This window comes from Orcinus orca, chromosome 5, assembly GCF_937001465.1.
Source record: "Orcinus orca chromosome 5, mOrcOrc1.1, whole genome shotgun sequence".
Lineage (NCBI taxonomy): Eukaryota > Metazoa > Chordata > Mammalia > Artiodactyla > Delphinidae > Orcinus > Orcinus orca.
This window is the reverse complement of record NC_064563.1, coordinates 65,505,413-65,523,504: the sequence shown is the minus strand read 5'-3', so window position 1 is coordinate 65,523,504 and position 18,092 is coordinate 65,505,413. Positions and strand designations below refer to the sequence as shown.

General features: G+C 41.6%; 1 protein-coding gene across 4 annotated transcripts in view; it reads left to right on the top strand.

Moving 5' to 3' along the window:
• Positions 1-18,092, top strand: part of MCF2L2 (MCF.2 cell line derived transforming sequence-like 2) — a 224,644-nt gene that overhangs the window by 9,641 nt on the left and 196,911 nt on the right. For all 4 annotated transcript variants that reach the window (XR_004476032.2, XM_012536226.3, XM_033403114.2 and 1 more), the window contains exon 2: positions 15,404-15,487. Coding sequence is in view for 3 of the 4 variants with exons in the window: in XM_012536226.3 (XP_012391680.2) it covers positions 15,404-15,487 (84 nt within the window). In the remaining variant the exon portion in view is untranslated. The remainder of the gene's footprint in view (positions 1-15,403; positions 15,488-18,092) is intronic.

Sequence of the window (18,092 nt, the reverse complement as noted above, 5' to 3'; positions counted from 1 at the left end):
ACTTATTATATACTTACTTATTGGATAGTTTGCATTGTGCCCTTTCTTTAAATCTTGGAGCAGAACATCAATAAGCAAAAACATTAAGCATGAAGAACCAAAATAAAATGCATTATGAAAAAGCAGCCTCTTTCTGAATATAGCACTCTGCATGGCACAGTTCTGAAAGGTGAACTCAAGTGGAACTTAAGTGGGGTCTTGGTCAGATTACGACAGGCAAAGAACATCCTTCATTTAGAATCCTGACATTGTACTTGCACCTGATCTTTAGAAGTAGTTCAAGAGATACTCTACATCCCATCTCAGGATCTGAAATGTTGCCATTTGCTCTGCCAATGTATGTTGCTTGTTTAGGTAGTGACTTCTATTGGTTGCATTGTTAATTCTCTAGATTTTATTCCTTGGCAACCTGGAGAGGGGTTAGAATTGTGGCCTGGAATACATTTTCTGAAGAGCATCCTTTAAAATTTTTATCCTTGTCTATTATCTTATTTTAAATATGCAGTGGCCTGATGTATATCTTTTTTTTTTTTTGCGGTACACGGGCCTCTCACTCTTGCGGCCTCTCCCGTTGCGGAGCACAGGCTCTGGACGCGCAGGCCCAGCGGCCATGGCTCATGGTCCCAGCCGCTCCGCGGCATGTGGGATCTTCCCGGACTGGGGCACGAACCCGTGTCCCCTGGGTCGGCAGGCGGACTCTCAACCACTGCGCCACCAGGGAAGCCCTGATGTATAAGAAAAAACATTCTGATTCTCATCAACTTTAGGATTTCCCTCTCTATCTGACTTCCTCATTTCCCAGTTTCCCAATGAGGAGATCTGGTAATCTTTTGGGCCTGTAATCCTGTGAACACTCATTAATCCAAAGGATAAACTCTCAGCAATGACATGCCCTTGAGTGAACTTCAGAGAGATTAGCCAGGAGAAAGGATTAAACATATTTATGTAGGTGCAGTGCTGAGAGAGGAACGGGGAGAGAGCAGTGGCACCATTCCCGGAATCCAATGGCCTCCTGGTGTACGAGGTGTGGGCAGCAAGACCCTAGATACTTACCTTGCACCTTCGTGCGGATCACAGAGGCAGAGATGAGGGCTTACCACCATTTCCTAGGAAGTTGCATCAGGCTAGAATATATGGCAAAAAAAGGTACTGTGAGAGCAATGATGCCTTTCTCTTATGTATGTTTTGTTATTCATCCTCATTCTCAGAGGAATAATGGTTTAACTAACCAATTTTACATTGAAAAAATTACTTTGCAATACTGTCTCAAGTTTGTTAAGGAGTTTAAAAGGACTTTTAAAATTTAAAGCATTAATCAGCTATTAACAATATTGTAGGTGGTCATTTATTGAAAATTCATATTAAAAAGAGATAAACAAATATTTTGAAAAAATCAGGTTATGGGATAGAATGTGTAAGTATGAACCCATTTTAAAAGCATATATGTCTATACATACATATATACATACTGACTATTATACACCCGTAAGATAACTATTTAATTTGGGGTGAAGGAATGGTAAGGAGTTTTACTTTTCTTATTTTTATTTAGTTGTATGTTTTTATTTTTTAAAAATAACCAATATAATTGCTTTTATAAAATGAAAATGAGAATCCAGATTATGAAATTCGTATTCCTGAAGAAAAATGTTAAGTCTGAAGAAAAGCATTAAATCTGAAATGCTGAGACTTCATGTTAGACACATCAGCTGATAACAGACTGGTGGTTTAGGAATAAAAAAGAAAACCACTTCTCTTCAGTGGGCTGGGTGAGAAGGAACAGCATTTTAAGTATGCCTTACATGTATTTGGAAGACAATAAGACAGATGCTCGGGGCTTCCCTGGTGGCGCAGTGGTTGAGAGTCCGCCTGCCGATGCAGGGGACACGGCTTCGTGCCCCGGTCCGGGAGGATCCCATATGCCGCGGAGCGGCTGGGCCCGTGAGCCATGGACTCTGAGCCTGCGCGTCCGGAGCCTGTGCTCTGCAACGGGAGAGGCCACAGCAGTGAGAGGCCCGCGTACCACAAAAAAAAAAAAAAAAAAAAAAGACAGATGCTCTAAGAGCTGAAGCAGCTGCTTGTTTCTAAGACTGCTTCTTTCATGCATGGGCTTATTGATATATTCCTCCCCAACCCCTGGCCTTTTTTTTTTCCTTGAAAATGTTTAGAATACATTTATTCCCCTTAGATCACAGACTAGGAAAGGTGATTAAAGCAAATGTCTTTGTCTCTCTCATTACTCTTTATCTATACTTAGAACCTATTTCTTCAAGGGAGGGGAATTATTGAATGGAGAAGTATGCTTTTAAAACAAATTCTTCATTGTTCCAGTATACTTTCTGGTTGAGACACGATTCATGCAAGGGCTACTATGTATTTGCTACTTAAGAAAGAACAGCTTGTTAATCAGATTTTGCTTTCCATTCTTAAAACACATAGGTGCTCACCTGAGCATGCACACGAATCCTTACAGAGTTTGAATCCAGGTGTAAATGATTGTCCTAATTTTACTAAAGTTAAATCATAAGAGGTTACAGTCTTGTTGATCGTGAGGAGAGGAAGTAATAGGAAAGATGAATATGAAGATTTCTGAATCCTAAACTTATAGCATTACATATACTATTGTTGCTTTTCTTTTTTTCCCACTATAAAAGGTTGTGAAATGTTTGCCTACGTACTCTGGCTGTCAGTCACTTTATTCTGTGACGCGATACAACAACAAAAGTTTGAGTCTCTTAATGCAAGTTTTATGAGTACCTAAATGGCCTTTCTGACATTACCGCAATCTTACATTCATGGAATGCTATCAGTCGACTTCTTGGTATAATACTGATTTCATGGGGCTAAGGGAATGAAACTCAAGAGATGGCACACTGATTAAAGTATGTGCTAATCAAGACTCATATTATTTAATTGTTGGGGGTTCAGGGAGAGTCAGAAGTTAGGGGTTTTTTCCACTGGCTATCTCCCCCATTTTTTCTTTTTAAAAGGAGAATAAAATGTACTTAAAATATTAGAAAATGAATGCACGCCTGTAAGTTAGGGTAACACCAACTGCTGTAACAACCCCTAAATTTCACTGGATAAATACACTCCAATACAATGGCCCTGGTCGGTTGGCCGTTTTCCCTCAGACTGTTTCAGGGACCCTGCCTGCTTCTATCTTGTGGGTCTGTCATCCTCTGGCTCAGAGTTGTCACCTTGCAGTTGTCACCTGCAGGAGGGAAAAGACACAGTGGTGAAGACACACCTATTTCTGAAATACCCCAACTCATCATTTTTGCTCATCCCCCATTGGCATTCACTAGCTACATGGCAGTAACTGGAGGTAGGGCAGGTGAGTGGGAGATGGAGTTTCTGGCCAGGCAGCCACCTTCAAATGATAGTGCTACTGTATGCAAGAGGAACTGTGAATTTTGAGTGGGCAGCTAGCCATCTCTGCCTCAATATCTCATCGCAAATACATTCAAATATATAAGGCCCTCCACACATACATACATATATATATATATATATATATATATATAAACAACATAAATGATAACATTCTATTCTGTATCTTGCTTTATTTTTTTTAAACTTAATACATTTTGAACCTTTTTCTGGTCAGTACATATAGATCTGTCTGACTATATTTAATGGCTCCCTAGTATTCTGTTGTATAGCTATTCCATCTTTTATTTAACCAATCCGCTATTAATGGACATTTGCCCTAGAGGAACAATACTGTAATAAACATCTTAGTACTCACGTATCTTGCCCTTCTGTTACTGTTTCCATAGGTTAAATTCCTAGACATGGAATTTCTTGGCCAGAAGACTGCATATTTAACATTTTGACAGATATTTCCAAATTGATCAACATTTTTTAAAAAGTACCTATTTATACCTTTACCTATAGAGAATTTGCCTACAGTCTTACCAATGCTGTGTTATTTATCTTTAAAGAAATTGCCAGTGTATCAGGAAGAAAAGCACTCATTCTGTTTTAATTTACATTAATTTATTAGTGAGGTTAAACATTTTATATATATATTCACCGGCTGTATTTCTTCTGTGAATTGTCTGTTCTCAGTCTGTGGCTGACGTTATGTTTCCTATGGTCGCTGTAACAAATCTCCACAAATTTGATGGCTTAAAAAACAGAGATTCATTTTCTCATAGTTCTAGAGGCCAGAAATCCAAAACCAAGGTACCTGCCCCCCTCCTCTAGAGGCTCTAGGGGAAATTGAGTTTCTGGTCTCTTCCAGCCTCTGATGGCTCCAGGTGTTTATTGGTTTGTGGCTGCATCCTTCCAATATCTGCCTCCATCTTCATAAGGTCTCCCCTGTTTTCCTCTCTCTTATATGATTGCATTCAGGGCTCACTGGGATAATTCAGAATAGGCTCTTCCTCTCAAGAGTCTTAATCACGTCTTCAAAGACCCTTTTTTCCATAAGGTAATGTTCACAGGTATTGGGGATTAGGACATGGCTGTATGTTTTTCTTTTTTTTCTTTTTGAAGGCAGGGGGACCATCCAGCCCACTATACCTATTTCTTGTGAATTTTGTAAGAGCTCTCTATATTCTAGGGAGATAAGCCTTTTATCAGCCACATGTGCTGTAAATATTCCAGTTGGTTACATTTCTTTTGAGTTTGTTAAAGGTGTGTTTACCTTGCCAAAGTAGTTTTCAAATTAGTAAATCTATCACTCTTATTGGGATTTGTCATGCTTCGAAAGGCTGTTCCAATTCCAGGATTATAAAAATGTTCTCCCATATTTTCTTTTAGTAATTCTGTCATTTCATTATTTAATGTGGCTGGAGTTTATTTTGATGCAAGAAGTGAAATTTGGATACAGCTTAGCATTGTTGACAATAATAAAATACCTGTACATGCACCTACTATATACTGGGAATTTTTCTTAAGTTTTCTAACATTAACTCAGTTCTTACAACAACCATACTAGGTGGATGTATTATAATTTCCCTCATTTTCAAATCAGGAAAACTGAGGCACAGGGAAGTTCATTGACTTGCTTGAGATTATTCTGCTGTAAGTGGCAGAGCCAGGGTTTGAACTCAGGCATGTGACACCAGAGGTCAGGCTCTTAATCACTATACTTGATGTCCCGTTATGGCCAGGTTCTATTTGTTACCCAGCACTATTTGCTGAGTACAGGTATCCCCTGCTTTTCGAAAGTTTGCTTTGGCCATTTTGCTTTTATGAAAGACCCACGTTAGTACCTGTTTTTGCTAACCAAAAGAACTCCAAAGAAGATTTTCACTTTTAGGAGAAAAGCAAAAAGTGTTCAACATTTGTTTAGTAGTGAGCCATTATAGAGGCAGTGCACACGCAGAGTGGTATCACCAAGCTCCTTCCCCTGGAACTAGACTCAGCATCTCTGCATCAAGCTGCCATAGCTTTGAATTGTGTCAGTGAGCATCTATGCTTTATCTTGACTTATTTCGTGCATCTATTAGCAAGATGTGTACTGAGGTAATTGCCTCTTTGCTTTATGCCCTTTTGGTTTACAAAAGGTTTCCTAGGAATACTCTACTATCAGATAGTGAGGGAATCTGTAATCTCCCTCTGGCCCCATGGGAAATGCCACTTTTATCATACACTACATCCCTATTTATATTTCAATCTAATTCTAATCTCCCTTCTGCTCCTGAGTTCTTCCAACCTCATAAGTTCTATCAAACTTAGTTCATAGTGAAAGAGAAAGAGGTCACATGACATCAGTGGGGAATTTATGAGCAGCATTTCAAAGCAAATCACCAGTGGGTGGCAGTAATGCGGGTGTTCGAGAAAAATCTATTGCGGTATCCTTGAGATCATGGCTCAAAGAACTGGATGATAAATTTAATTGGCTTCTGTTGAATCTACTATATACAAATTGCTTTCATACGTTATTTTAATTAAATTAGATAATGTATGTAAAGCATTGTCAATGAAAGAATTAATAGTCTATCTAAGAAAGAAATGGAAATTTTTATTCATACCAACCTGGGGATTATAACCCAGGAGACAGTCTCTCAGAGAGCTCTGAGAACTGTTCTGAAGAGGTAAGGAGGGGGCAAGGCTAGTGCATACGTGATTTTGATCAAGGGGTACATGCAGTCAAGCACTCATCTTGGTAGAAGGAACAGATCTCTGAGTTAATGGTTTTAGTGCTTTTCTAATTATGGGAAGATGAAAGGACCAGATTCATAAAATTTTCTTCTGGAAATATTTAACTAGCTGAGGGCCAGTTCTGTCGGTTTTCCCAGAGCACAAAGTTCCTCATCGTGATCTTCGCCTTGAATTCCTTTCAGAGTGTATTGTTGGTCAGTGACAGCAGTGGCTAATGACTTGATTCTTGCAGAACTGGATGGTGGACAATATTCTTTATTTTACAGTCCCTTCCCTTTCAGTCTTAATTTCAACCAAAGTTTGGGAGGCATTTCGTGACCAATTTGTCCCACGACACTAAGAATGCTCATTCTTAGGTCAGGCGTGGAATTTTTGGATAGGCCACTCAATGCGCCATTACTGGACTAGGCCCTCCTAACAATAGCCAGAATCCTCTGGACCCGCTGTCTTACTAGTCTGTTATGGTTCCCTCTTATTGCTTCTTCCCATATCTAGAGTTACACTAGTATAAACATTGATCTTATAGAACTATATATTTGGTCAGTCGTTTCAAGTCGCCTAGTCACACATTTGGTAATGCAAGAAACAATCTTATAAAATAGGCAGAATACAAGTAATATAGCTAGTATATTAATAAGGTCATTAATAAATATTTAAGCTAAGAACTTCCATTAGGTGCAGCCCAGTATCTCTGCAGGTGGTCTGACTAGTCTGTTCTGCACCAATTGCTATCTTTAAGGGAAATGATATATTGGCATTTTACATAAAGTTCACCGAAGATGTCTGCACGGACAAGGTGAGTGGTGGGTCATCATGACCTCTTACGGGATTGAGAAAGGAATGTTATCTTCTAAGGAGTTATATGGCTGGCACCAGAAGAAGAAAAATTGATCTTTATGGTTGAGCAGGTATTTCTGCTATTGGAGAGGTCTGGTTAATGCGTAATGCACACTAGAAAGGAGGGAGGAGGCCAAAGGGAAGAGAAAATTTTTATGTTTAAATTTTTCTTGTCTTGCCTTACAATATGATTTTTATTTCATCAGCATGTAGCACAGTGCCCAGTAGGTAGAAAGTGCTCAATAAATGGTAGTATTAATCCTCACAACAGTCCTCTAGGAGGAGACATTATTAATTATTATCCACTCCCATTTTACAGAGGGAGAACCTGAAGGTGGAGGGGCTGGTTAGTGGCAGAGCTGGGATGCAAGTCCAGTTTCTTTCATTCTGCTTCCATAGTACCTGAATGAATGAATACACTGAGAGAGGAAGGCAGGAATGTTTAGCCAGAGCCTCCAGGGCTTTTTCTTAAACAAAAATAAAATTGTGTATCCATCATATTGCTAAAATGTCTAAGATCCTACCACTTTGATTCCTTTGTTAAGATATATTTTCCTCTAAGAGCTTTAGAAAGAAATGAAAGTGCAGAAACTTTTGGAAGAATGCCATGTCGAATGAGCATTAGTCATAACTAGTCTTCTCATCTCATCACATTAGACCATATTTTGTTGTTTTACCAAAGACACTGCTTCTGACTTGACTGAATGCCGGGCTGGGAGTGGTCCTAGAATGAGAGGATAGGCATTAAGGCATGGGTCCCCAACCCCTGGGCTGTGGACCAGGACCGGTCCGAGGCCTGTTAGGAACTGGGCCGCAGAGCAGGAGGTGAGCGGCAGGCAAGCAAGCAAAGCTTTATCTGCTGATCTCCATCGCTCACCTTACCGCCCGAACCATCACCCACACACACAACACCCCCCCACCCCCCCACCCCCGCTCCACAAAACCGGTCCCTGGTGCCAAAAAGGTTGGGGACCGCTGCATTAAGGGGCCCACACTGAGCACTGGGGTAGGGCTTGGGGGTGCTGGAAGGAGAGGTAAAACAAGTGCTAAAGGTAGGGTTGCTGGTGCTACCTTTAGGATCAGGGTGCTGATCCTAAAATCAACACAGCAGGAAATGTAGGCCAGAAGTTTACACCAGCTAGGCCTCAGTTTCAAATATACTTTGCATACATATAGATGATTATTTTTATTGAATGATAGGAGAAGCACTAGGGAACAACTTAAATAAAAAGTTTTTTTTTTTTTTTCCCCTGAACTGCATTTTCGTAAGCAATGGGAAAGGAACAAGAATGGTCTAAAGTCTTGGAACTTCAACTTGTGCTTGCTTCTCAGTTGAATTAGCAGCATCAAGAGAGTTTTTTAGAAATGCAGAATCTCTGGCCCCACCCCAGGCCTACTAAATCAGAATCTGCATTTTAAAGCACAGGTGATTTATCACTGTAATTTGAGAGCACTGCTCTGGGGCAGTATTGATTAAAATGCAGGTGGGGTCACTTTGAAACCTAGTGCTAAAATTTGAGAGCCTTAACAGAGGGAGGGATTAGGTATTTTCACAGAGTTTCTTAATTTCTTGCAGGGCTTTGATTGCTTTTTATTCAATATGCCCCAGGCGGCAGAGCTGGTTTGCCTCTCCTGGAGTTATGAAGGACTGCAGGAGAATGTCATCTCCAGCTATTGTTGCTAAGGAAACCCTTTGCATAAAAACTTCCACCTTGGTGCCGTGCTTGTCTCACGCAAGGGCACATGTGAGATGTCAACAGAAATTAATAAGCTTAAACATTTTTTTTGTAATAGAAAGAAAAGGGATTTGGATAAGCATTCAAAAATGGAAATCCTTATGCCTAATAATATCTCATCACTTCTCAAAGCAATTTTAAACAGGTATTTGCAGAGCCTGGGCCAAGAGTACAAATAGAGGCCCATATGTGGCATTTAAATAAAAAGTACTGTTCTTTTAACTTGATAAACACACCCCCATAAGAACAAGATTTAAAATATATAAAGGTATGGTTTTTATATGACTAAAAATCAGAAAATAGCAAAGATGAATACATTGAATTATTGCATGCATCTGAGTGTTGTGTTGATGGGCCACTGAAATTTGGATGAGTAATAAAAGATATCCGTAACCCATAAGGCATTAACCCATAAAATTTGTTTTCTAATCATGTCAGCAAATGCACTATGTTGTTATAATTGAGATTTTCACATAATTTGAGCTCCACTGAGAGCAGTGATCTAAAGTAAATGTGATCTAAGTAAAATGTAATTGCGTTCAAGGAGTTCAAAATTTGAATATATTTGCATCATGAATTGGAAGAAAAAAAGTGAGAATGTTGATGCTCAGTAGTACTGGACATATTTCATTACATAAGAATCTACATGCGGAGGGTGGCAGGGAGGCTCAAGAGGGAGGAGGTATAGGTATACATATAGCTGATTCACTTTGTTGTGCAGCAGAAACTAACACAACATTGTAAAGTAATTATAATCCAATAAAGATGTAAAAAATAAATTAAAAAAAAGAATCTACATCATTCATGCCATGTGAGAGGAAGAATTTGACAAGTTAATTGATTTGTTTTTCTCTTACTTAAGCACTTCCGCTGCTCAAATCCTCCCAGCACTCTGAAGCAGTGTCTGTCCCTGATACCAGCAGTGGCACAGCCCACAAGCCATCATAGCATTTGGATGCAGTGCGCCTTTTCTTTTGAGGATATAGACCAAGAGATGTGGAGAAGTCTTTCCCTGGAGCCCCAATGGTGTTAAGAGAGTAGCTGTTCAGGGTACAGTGTGTTCTGCCAGCCCTGAGTTCTGGGTCATGAGGACAGAAGCACCCGTGTGGTCTTTAACACATATGTTTATCGGAGGGAGGGTTACAGGGCCTGGGCAGGGGTCGCAAGGAAACTTCCTGGGGTGATGGAAATGTTTCATATCTTGATCTGTTTAGTGGTTACATTAGTTATGTGTTTGTCAAAATTTATCAACGTGTACATTTAATATTTGTGCATTGTACTGCATGTAAATTATACTTCAATAAAGTCCTATTAGCATAAAAAATAAACACTACCAGAGCATACTTTTCTCTATGTAAACTAAAGGGAGTAACCAAATAGGATTCCATCACTCTAAAACAACTATTTCTTTTTTTTTTTTGCGATACGCGGGCCTCTCACCGCTGTGGCCTCCCCCGTTGTGGAGCACAGGCTCCAGACGCGCAGGCTCGGCGGCCATGGCTCACGGGCCCAGCCGTTCCGCGGTATGTGGGATCTTCCCAGACCGGGGCACGAACCCGCGTCCCTTGCATCGGCAGGCGGACTCCCAACCACTGCGCCACCAGGGAAGCCCTAAAACAACTATTTCTTGTATTCCTTTCTCATATGCCAGTACCCATGTGCACACACACTCCACCTGCTTTCCTCTTTCTTTCTGAACCTGGCTTCAATCTCACCATACATGTGATTTTTATGTTCTTGAAATTACATCTTAAATCTTTTTCTATGACATGGTTTCATAATTATACCATGATTGCTTCCATTTTTTCACTGTTATAAATAATATTCCAGTCCACCTTTTTATGTATAAAGTTTTTATTTTGTTATTTTCTCAGGATACATTTCCAGATATAGGACGAATGGGTAAAAGGTTATGAAGATTTTGATGACTATGTATTGAAGCTCTGTATTGTAATGGTTACCATGTTGGGCTTTGGAGTTTAGAATGAGCTGGGTTCAAATTCTGGTTCTGCTTGACCTTGGACCAGCTATTGCAAATCTAGTTCCATATTGCTGTTAGAGTTGTTTTGAGGATTAAATAAGATGATGTATATAGGGGGTTTAGTATGTAATCTACACAATAATCACTGGGTAAAATATTGTGAAACTACTTTCTGAAAGGACACTACCAGCTTTACTCCCCAAGGCTATGCAGAAGTACTAGTTTTCGAACAGAACCCCAGCATTGTGTATTATTTTATGGATGAAATGAGAAATTCTATTGCTGTTTTAATTACATTATTTGACTACTAGGAAGTTGGACTTTTTTTTTAAAGACAAGATTATATATTTATTTATATTTATTTTTGGCTGCATTGTGTGTCCATTGCTGCACGCGGGCTTCCTCTAGTTGCGGTGAGTGGGGGCCACTCTTTGCTGCGGTGCACGGACTTCTCATCGTGATGGCCTCTCTTGTGGAGCTCAGGCTCTAGGCACACGGGCTCAGTAGTTGTGGCTCCTGGGCTCTAGAGCGCAGGCTCAGTAGTTGTGGTTCACGGGCTTAGTTGCTCTGCGGCATGTGGGATCCTCCCGGACCAGGGATCGAACCCGTGTCCCCTCGCACCGGCAGGCAGACTCCTATCCACTGCACCACCAGGGAAGCCCAGTTGGACATTTTTTAGTGTTCTTGGTTTTTAAAATCTTCTAAATTTCTCCTTAAAAAATTCTTCCATCTGCTTTTCAAGTGCCTCTTACTCAATGTTAATTTATGGACAAACTTCAATACTAAGTCTTCTGGTTCAGGTTAAGCATCCCTGTAGCACAGGAGGCAGTAGAAGAAGTAAGATGGGTTTGTGTTCTTTCTAACCTGTCCAGTAAGAAAGAGAAGTGAAACACAGCATGACCCCAGGGTGCTTTTTGAACCATCCCAGCAACTGATTCCTCAGAGCCTCTGGTCCACACGTGTTTTCTCAGCAGTCACATCTGTTCTAGTTGTGGGAGTGGGAGGGCAGGCTGGGCTGGAGGAGGTTCATTTTAGTGCTAGGGTGCCTTCTTTTACATTGTCTAACTAATTAAACAAGTTATCTGTAAAGTGTCTTCTTAGGGCTGGCTCACAGCTGGTGCTCTCATTAGTGTCACGAGCAGTGGCTGAGTGGAGATCCTGGTCCCATTCCTAGTTCAGCTAACAACTGACCCTTCCATCCTTTCTGCCCACCAGATTCCCTGGGCAAAGTATTCAATAGTAATGCAGCAGGATCTGTCAAACTTGGGTCTGCCTTCCCTCTTGGGTCAGATCATACTTTTACGCCTTAACTTATTAATTAAGTAGTTTGTTTATTTATTTATTTAGTATTTTGGTTCCTTTTCCCTCAGACCATACTTGAGTCTTTTAAATCCCAGTGTGACTGAAATTTCAGAACAGCAAAAGCAGAGGCTAAGGGTTTCACTGCCGTATATTCCTTACTAGTTGCAACAGTTAGACTGCATCAGCTTTTATCAGCCAGTTTCCTGCCCTCTGCCCTGAGGAGGAGGATGCAATTAGTAGGAAGGGTCCTGCCCCAGAGCCCACATTTCTCTCAGATGGGGGTGTGGGGTTTGGGGGGTGGACAACACAGAGGTGTTTCTTGCTGCCTACAACTGAATTCCAATGGGATGTGCTGGGCTGTACTCCATCACCTAGGAGACCTTTGTGGATACTTCCTGCAGTTTTAGCACTGTGGGTCCAGGGTAACATATAATCACAGAGATAGAAAAGAGACAAGTTTTCCCCAGATCTATCTGTAACTTTGCTTAGGATAGAAATTGTGTTGAAATTCAAATACTACTTCACTTTGCCTTGTGTGGGTTACAGAGAGACAAGTTTCTCCCTAATCTACATGCATCAAAAATAGCAAGCAGGAAGCAGGAAGCCTCCACACAGGACGGAGGGGCCTGCAGGGTGCAGCAGGTACCACCACCTCAGTGGGTCATCACTGGCCATGCCCAACTGTTCCTGGAGAAGGAAAAGCCATTTTACACGTGTGGATACTAAGGCTCAGCATGTTCTTGCTGTGGTTGCCCAGCTAGAATTTGGCAGAAACAGCTCTTGGCATGTAGGGCTGAGGCAGCTTCCTTTCCACTGCAGGGGGAGGTGTTCCTTTAGATCAGAGAGCTCCTACACTCCCTTCCCACCCCATCTCTACAGGAGTGGGTAGCAGGGCCTGCCAGCAGCAAGGGCTGGTCTGTGTGTTTCCTCTGGTACAGAGCATAACTGAGGCTGAACTGCGCATGGCCCACAGGTGTCAGGCATCACTAAAAGCTGGGTGTGTCTGAGGTCATCTCCATGCACTGGGTCAGTACTGAGTCTGAGAAACCCTCATGCTCTGTTGCAGCTGGCCAGGTTGGGTCATGAGGTTCCTTCACTGGGAAGTCTTCAAGGATAACCATGTCACTCCCTGGCTGGGGGCCAGGCTGTCTCAGCAAAATCTGGGCCAAAGGCAAACCAGCTCATTTCTATTCTTGGAAAAACAAATCGTAGATTTTAGTCCTGTTCCTTTGGTAACCACAGGAGGCAGGTGAAAATGTCTCTGTTGGAAGGCTGGACAATCCTCCACAGATTCCCAAGATGAGAGACACTAGTCAACGTCTCGGGTGGTAGAAGCCAATGCTCCTCAAGGCCAAGGGTCTAGAAACTCCATCACATTTGCCCTCTTAGAGTCAAGTGATCCAGGGCTGACCCAGGCTCCACACTTAAATTATTGTGTGACCACAGGCAAGGTCACAATCTCTCCGTTTCTTCATTTAAAAAATAAGATGGGACCGGGGGGTGGGGGGATGGTTAGCTTAACTCACTTCTGTTGTTTCTTTCAGATCTTACCTCTTTAATTTAAAATGTTTACTTTAAAGCACATCTCAAATATTGAGGTACAATAACAATAAATTGTATCTTATGATATTGGTTTTTCTTTGGAGCCATTGTCCCTTAAATAGACTCCCTCAGGAGTATTTTTGAGTATGCCACTTTCCCAGACCACTGGGAGATTGTGTTCTGAAAAACTCTTAAGTTACGTAACTCCTGTTTCTGCTTAAGCTTTCTATTTTCTTGTCCATTTGTAATTTAAATTTTATTATGGAAAATTTGAAACATATGCGAAAGAATTTTATAATGAACTGCCAAGGGCCCATCAACCAGTTTCAACAATTATCCGCATTTTTGTCAATCTGGTTTCATCTCCCCCAACCCCTGCCCGCTATTTCCTGCTCCCTGTATGTTTTTGGCAGAAGGGGATTCTGGAATATTTTTAAGCAGATCTCAGACTTCGTATCTTTTTACTGTTAGGGACTTTACTTTGTGTATCTAACAGAGAAGGCCCTTCTTTTTTCGTAAAATATAACTACAGTGTCATCATTGTATACAGGCAGGTTGTAAGAGGCAACACCTGTAGCAGTGATACAGGGGTCTTTGAATTTGTAGTGAATTCACAGTGGAAAGTCCTTTCCTCCAGAAAAAGTGGTAGAATTCACTGAAAAGCGTCTTGGGGTTTGAGCGGCACTTGCCCCACCCCTTAGGAGACTTTCAGAAAGCAAATATAGGCAAGGTCTTTCCAGAGTGATGAATGTAACTAGCGTTTACTTAGCACCTACTATGTATATCACCATATGCATCGTCTCCTGCAACCTTTACACCAAAGCTGAGAAGTGGAAACCAAGGCTCTAGGAGGAGCTTCCCAAATATTACTTTCTGATTGATCAATATTAGAATATCACATTAACCTGGCTGCATGCCAAAACAATAGGTGATACCTGTTTTGCATCAGCCTACAAGGCTATTTGGTTTGTACCTTAATCTAACCTGATGTTTAACTGCTGTAGAAACAATAACTAGTTCATTTTTTGAGGTTCCCTGGCAAATAGTTAAATGAGGATAATAATATTGTAGGCAGAGGGAGCATGAAAATTCCTTCCCCTTCCCAGACCAGGCTAAGAGATGCCACTCAGTCTTCTCCCCCCCTTTCTTTAGTACCCTTTCCCCAAATGGATAGAATGCAAATCTTAGTGCTTATAAATCACTCGTTGTGGTTAGAGGACATTTGCAGGTTTGTGCTTGAAAGGTTTGAATTTTTGCTTTGGGAACCTGTAAACTTTTATTCAGTAAGGAGCATCTTTATTTAGCAAAATGGAGTGTGCTTCGTTAAACATGTTTGGCAGTGGGAAGAGGCTCCTTGAAGTATTCTGGAAGGGGAAAAAAAGGAATGGAGGTGACTAAGAGAAAGACAAAAAGGAAGAAAGTGAGGGAAGGAATAAAAACAAAAGAACCTTCATAAGTCCCAGATTGATTTTCTGACCCAGTTTGAGACGAACTCTGGTAACTTACATTGTTTGTGTTTAAAATGTCCTTCTGCAGACCCAAAGGAATGGGTAGATCTGTAAGCACTTCCCTTGGTAATGAGACCATCCTAGCAGGTTTACCGTGAAGCTACTGAAGCTTAAGCTTCAGGGCCTCTTCCTTGCACTGACCCCTCCCAGAACCTTGGGAGAGGCACTAGAAATGTCCCGTGCTCATGTGTATAAGTGTCAAACCACACAAAACCCAGATCCATCCCTGCTTCAGGAATTGAGTTCTCAAGAGAATAATGTGCCCATAACCGTATCTTGGTAAATTCCAGACTTCCCTAGTAGTGGAACTTCCCTTTCTTCCTTTAAATTCTCTTTATAATTTGCAAGGATTTAACCTAATTTGTGTTTCATTTGTGCAGATGAAATTATGCAGCAGGAAATCAGGCCCTTGGTGGCAGTGGATATAATTGAACAACTTCACAGACAATTTGCCATTCTTTCAGGTAAGGGGCAAATTCATTTGCATTTCTAGATTTTGTTGGGCGGTCTTGCTGTGAGGGCCCAGCCTCTTGAACTTGATTAACATTATGCTCAAGTCTCAGTCATCCCTTAAGCCTCACCCAGGACTAGAATGAACTGAGGAATATTGAGCGGGAGGAGGGTGGCATCTCATAGATGTTACTTCTTTTGCTGTTGGGTGAAATTTGATCTTTCCCAGGGGAGTACATTTCTTTGAGGTTGTAAAGAACAGAGCTGAAAAGATTTTGAGGAAGGAAAAAGAAATAACTCCTGGGCTTCCCCGGTGGCGCAGTGGTTGAGAGTCCGCCTGCCATTGCAGGGGACACGGGTTCGTGCCCCGGTCCGGGAAGATCCCACATGCCGCGGAGCGGCTGGGCCCATGGGCCATGGCCGCTGAGCCTGCGCGTCTGGAGCCTGTGCTCCGCAGTGGGAGAGGCCACAATGGTGAGAGGCCCGTGTACCGCAAAAAAAAAAGAAATAACTATTGACATTAGCTGTCACCATGATGTTCTTCCAATATTCCTGTTGGATGTTCTACCAAGATCCAACCTTAAGAGAGTCTTGGTTTTAAGGGCTCATGAATAGTGCTGAGGTTATTTGTTCTCTGAGAGATTTGTCTTTTACTCTTAGCTCTTATGGATCTAATTTTTTTTTAAAAAGCTCCGTAAAATACAGGGTTCTCATTTTTAAAATTTCTGCCTGCATTGCTAATGCTTAGAACAGAGGCCGAAACATAATACATGCTGAGGTTGAAATTATCCAAGTCCTCCTGCTTTGTCCTGTGGGGCTCCCCACGTCCCCAGTCTAGGCACCACTGTCTTGACCCTGGTGGGAGTGCCTAGCCAGCCTCCTGCAGGTGAAGTGTCATAGCTTCCCACAGTGAACCTAGGATAGTGCACAACAAAAGGCAGCATGGGAAACTGTCTCTGGGTTTCTGGCAACTGCTGCTATGGCCCTATGTCACAGAAGGCCCAAGGCCAGCATGCATTAAGGTCTCGAATGGATAATGGGGTGGGTTGGGTGGATTCCTATAGTTTTACACCAAAACTCTAATGCCTCAACTCGGAACGTGATTCTGGCATATAAGATTGCACAATGACTCATCTGGGGGAGAAGTCCATTGACTGATTGATACATTTAAATATCCAAAGTTATCTCTTTGAGTAATATTGAGGCACTTCTTTCTATGCTTATTTCTTAGAGGCAGTATAGTGAAAATCATAAACTGGTGCCAGACAGCCCTAGATATGGGTTTAGATTCTGCTATTGACTAGCTGTACCACGTTGGGTAATTTACTTGTCTAAGCTTTACTCTCCTCACTTGTGTAATGAATGGGATCATCATAATTTTGAGGATTAAAGACATAATGTGTGAAAAGTGCTTAGTATTGCAACTGCCAGCTACATGTTTGCTCTTTTTTCCTGATATATTTCAATCCATAAAAATGTTTATTTTAATCCATAAAAATGTTATTTTATGAACCATCTAGGTTCATATTTCAACACAATTTGTTTTTTAAAGTATATAACTGAAAAATAATTTTCAGTATGACAGCGTTTTTATAAGGGACCAAAACCATACAGTGAATATAGTGTATAATGCCGCAATTAAGTCAGGAATAGAGGTAATTGTCACTGTTTAATGCAGAACATAGAACTGAAAACTCACACTGGACCAAGAGGACACCTCTGCTTTAGGAAAGGCAGTTTGTGGCAAAGACAGTCCTTTCATTCCTGAGCTTCTTTCGTCAGCTTGTTGCCTCAAGTTTGACCTTCTTATGAGAGAGAAGCATGGATTAGCTGTGATAGCATTTGCAACACTACAAGTCAGGAATATTATCAGCAGCCATGGGGTTCTCCGAGTCAGCACTTTTTTGGAATCAGCAGTCCTGCTTTGCATCTTTAACTGTCCCTCTTCACCTGGCAGAGGCAGCAAATGTCAGCAGCAAGGCTATCATGGGGGCCTGTGTAGCTGTAGTTGTAAAACAGAAATCTCTGCAATTAGGTCTTTCCCCATGGCTGTGGCAGTCCAGCTGTGGCATCTGCTCTGAGTCACAGCCATTTTCCTTGTCCTGATTCAGACAAGCAGGGTGAAGATGTTCCAGCTGCAGACTTTTCTATAGATTCCACTGAGATCTGGAGAGAGCCAGAGGCCCCATCAGCCAGGCATGCTGGGAAAGAGAGGATGGAGCCTTTTTCTCAGTGAAGCCCCAGGTGCCTGGTCTGCTGTGTTTTGTGAGTGTGCTCCCCTGGCTGGTGGAAGAACAGGGCTCATTGCATGATGCCTGACCCAGATTTGTGGCCAGATGGTTTGAAGCCTCTGGATGGCGAGGCCAGTGAGCAGGACCATCAGCAGGAATTAGATAGTGACCAGGGCTAGGGTATCTGGTGGCTCTGACCTTGGAAGACAACTTGCATGTTCCCAATGAACTTGGGATATTTCTAAGTTCATGGCTTAGCTAGGAAACAAGAGAATATAATCAGGTTAGTGTGATGAAAACACTCTAGGCTTTGGACTCAGACCATCTAGGTTCATATTTCAACACAATTAGTAGGTTGCTCTGAACAGGGTTTCTCATCTGTAAAGTG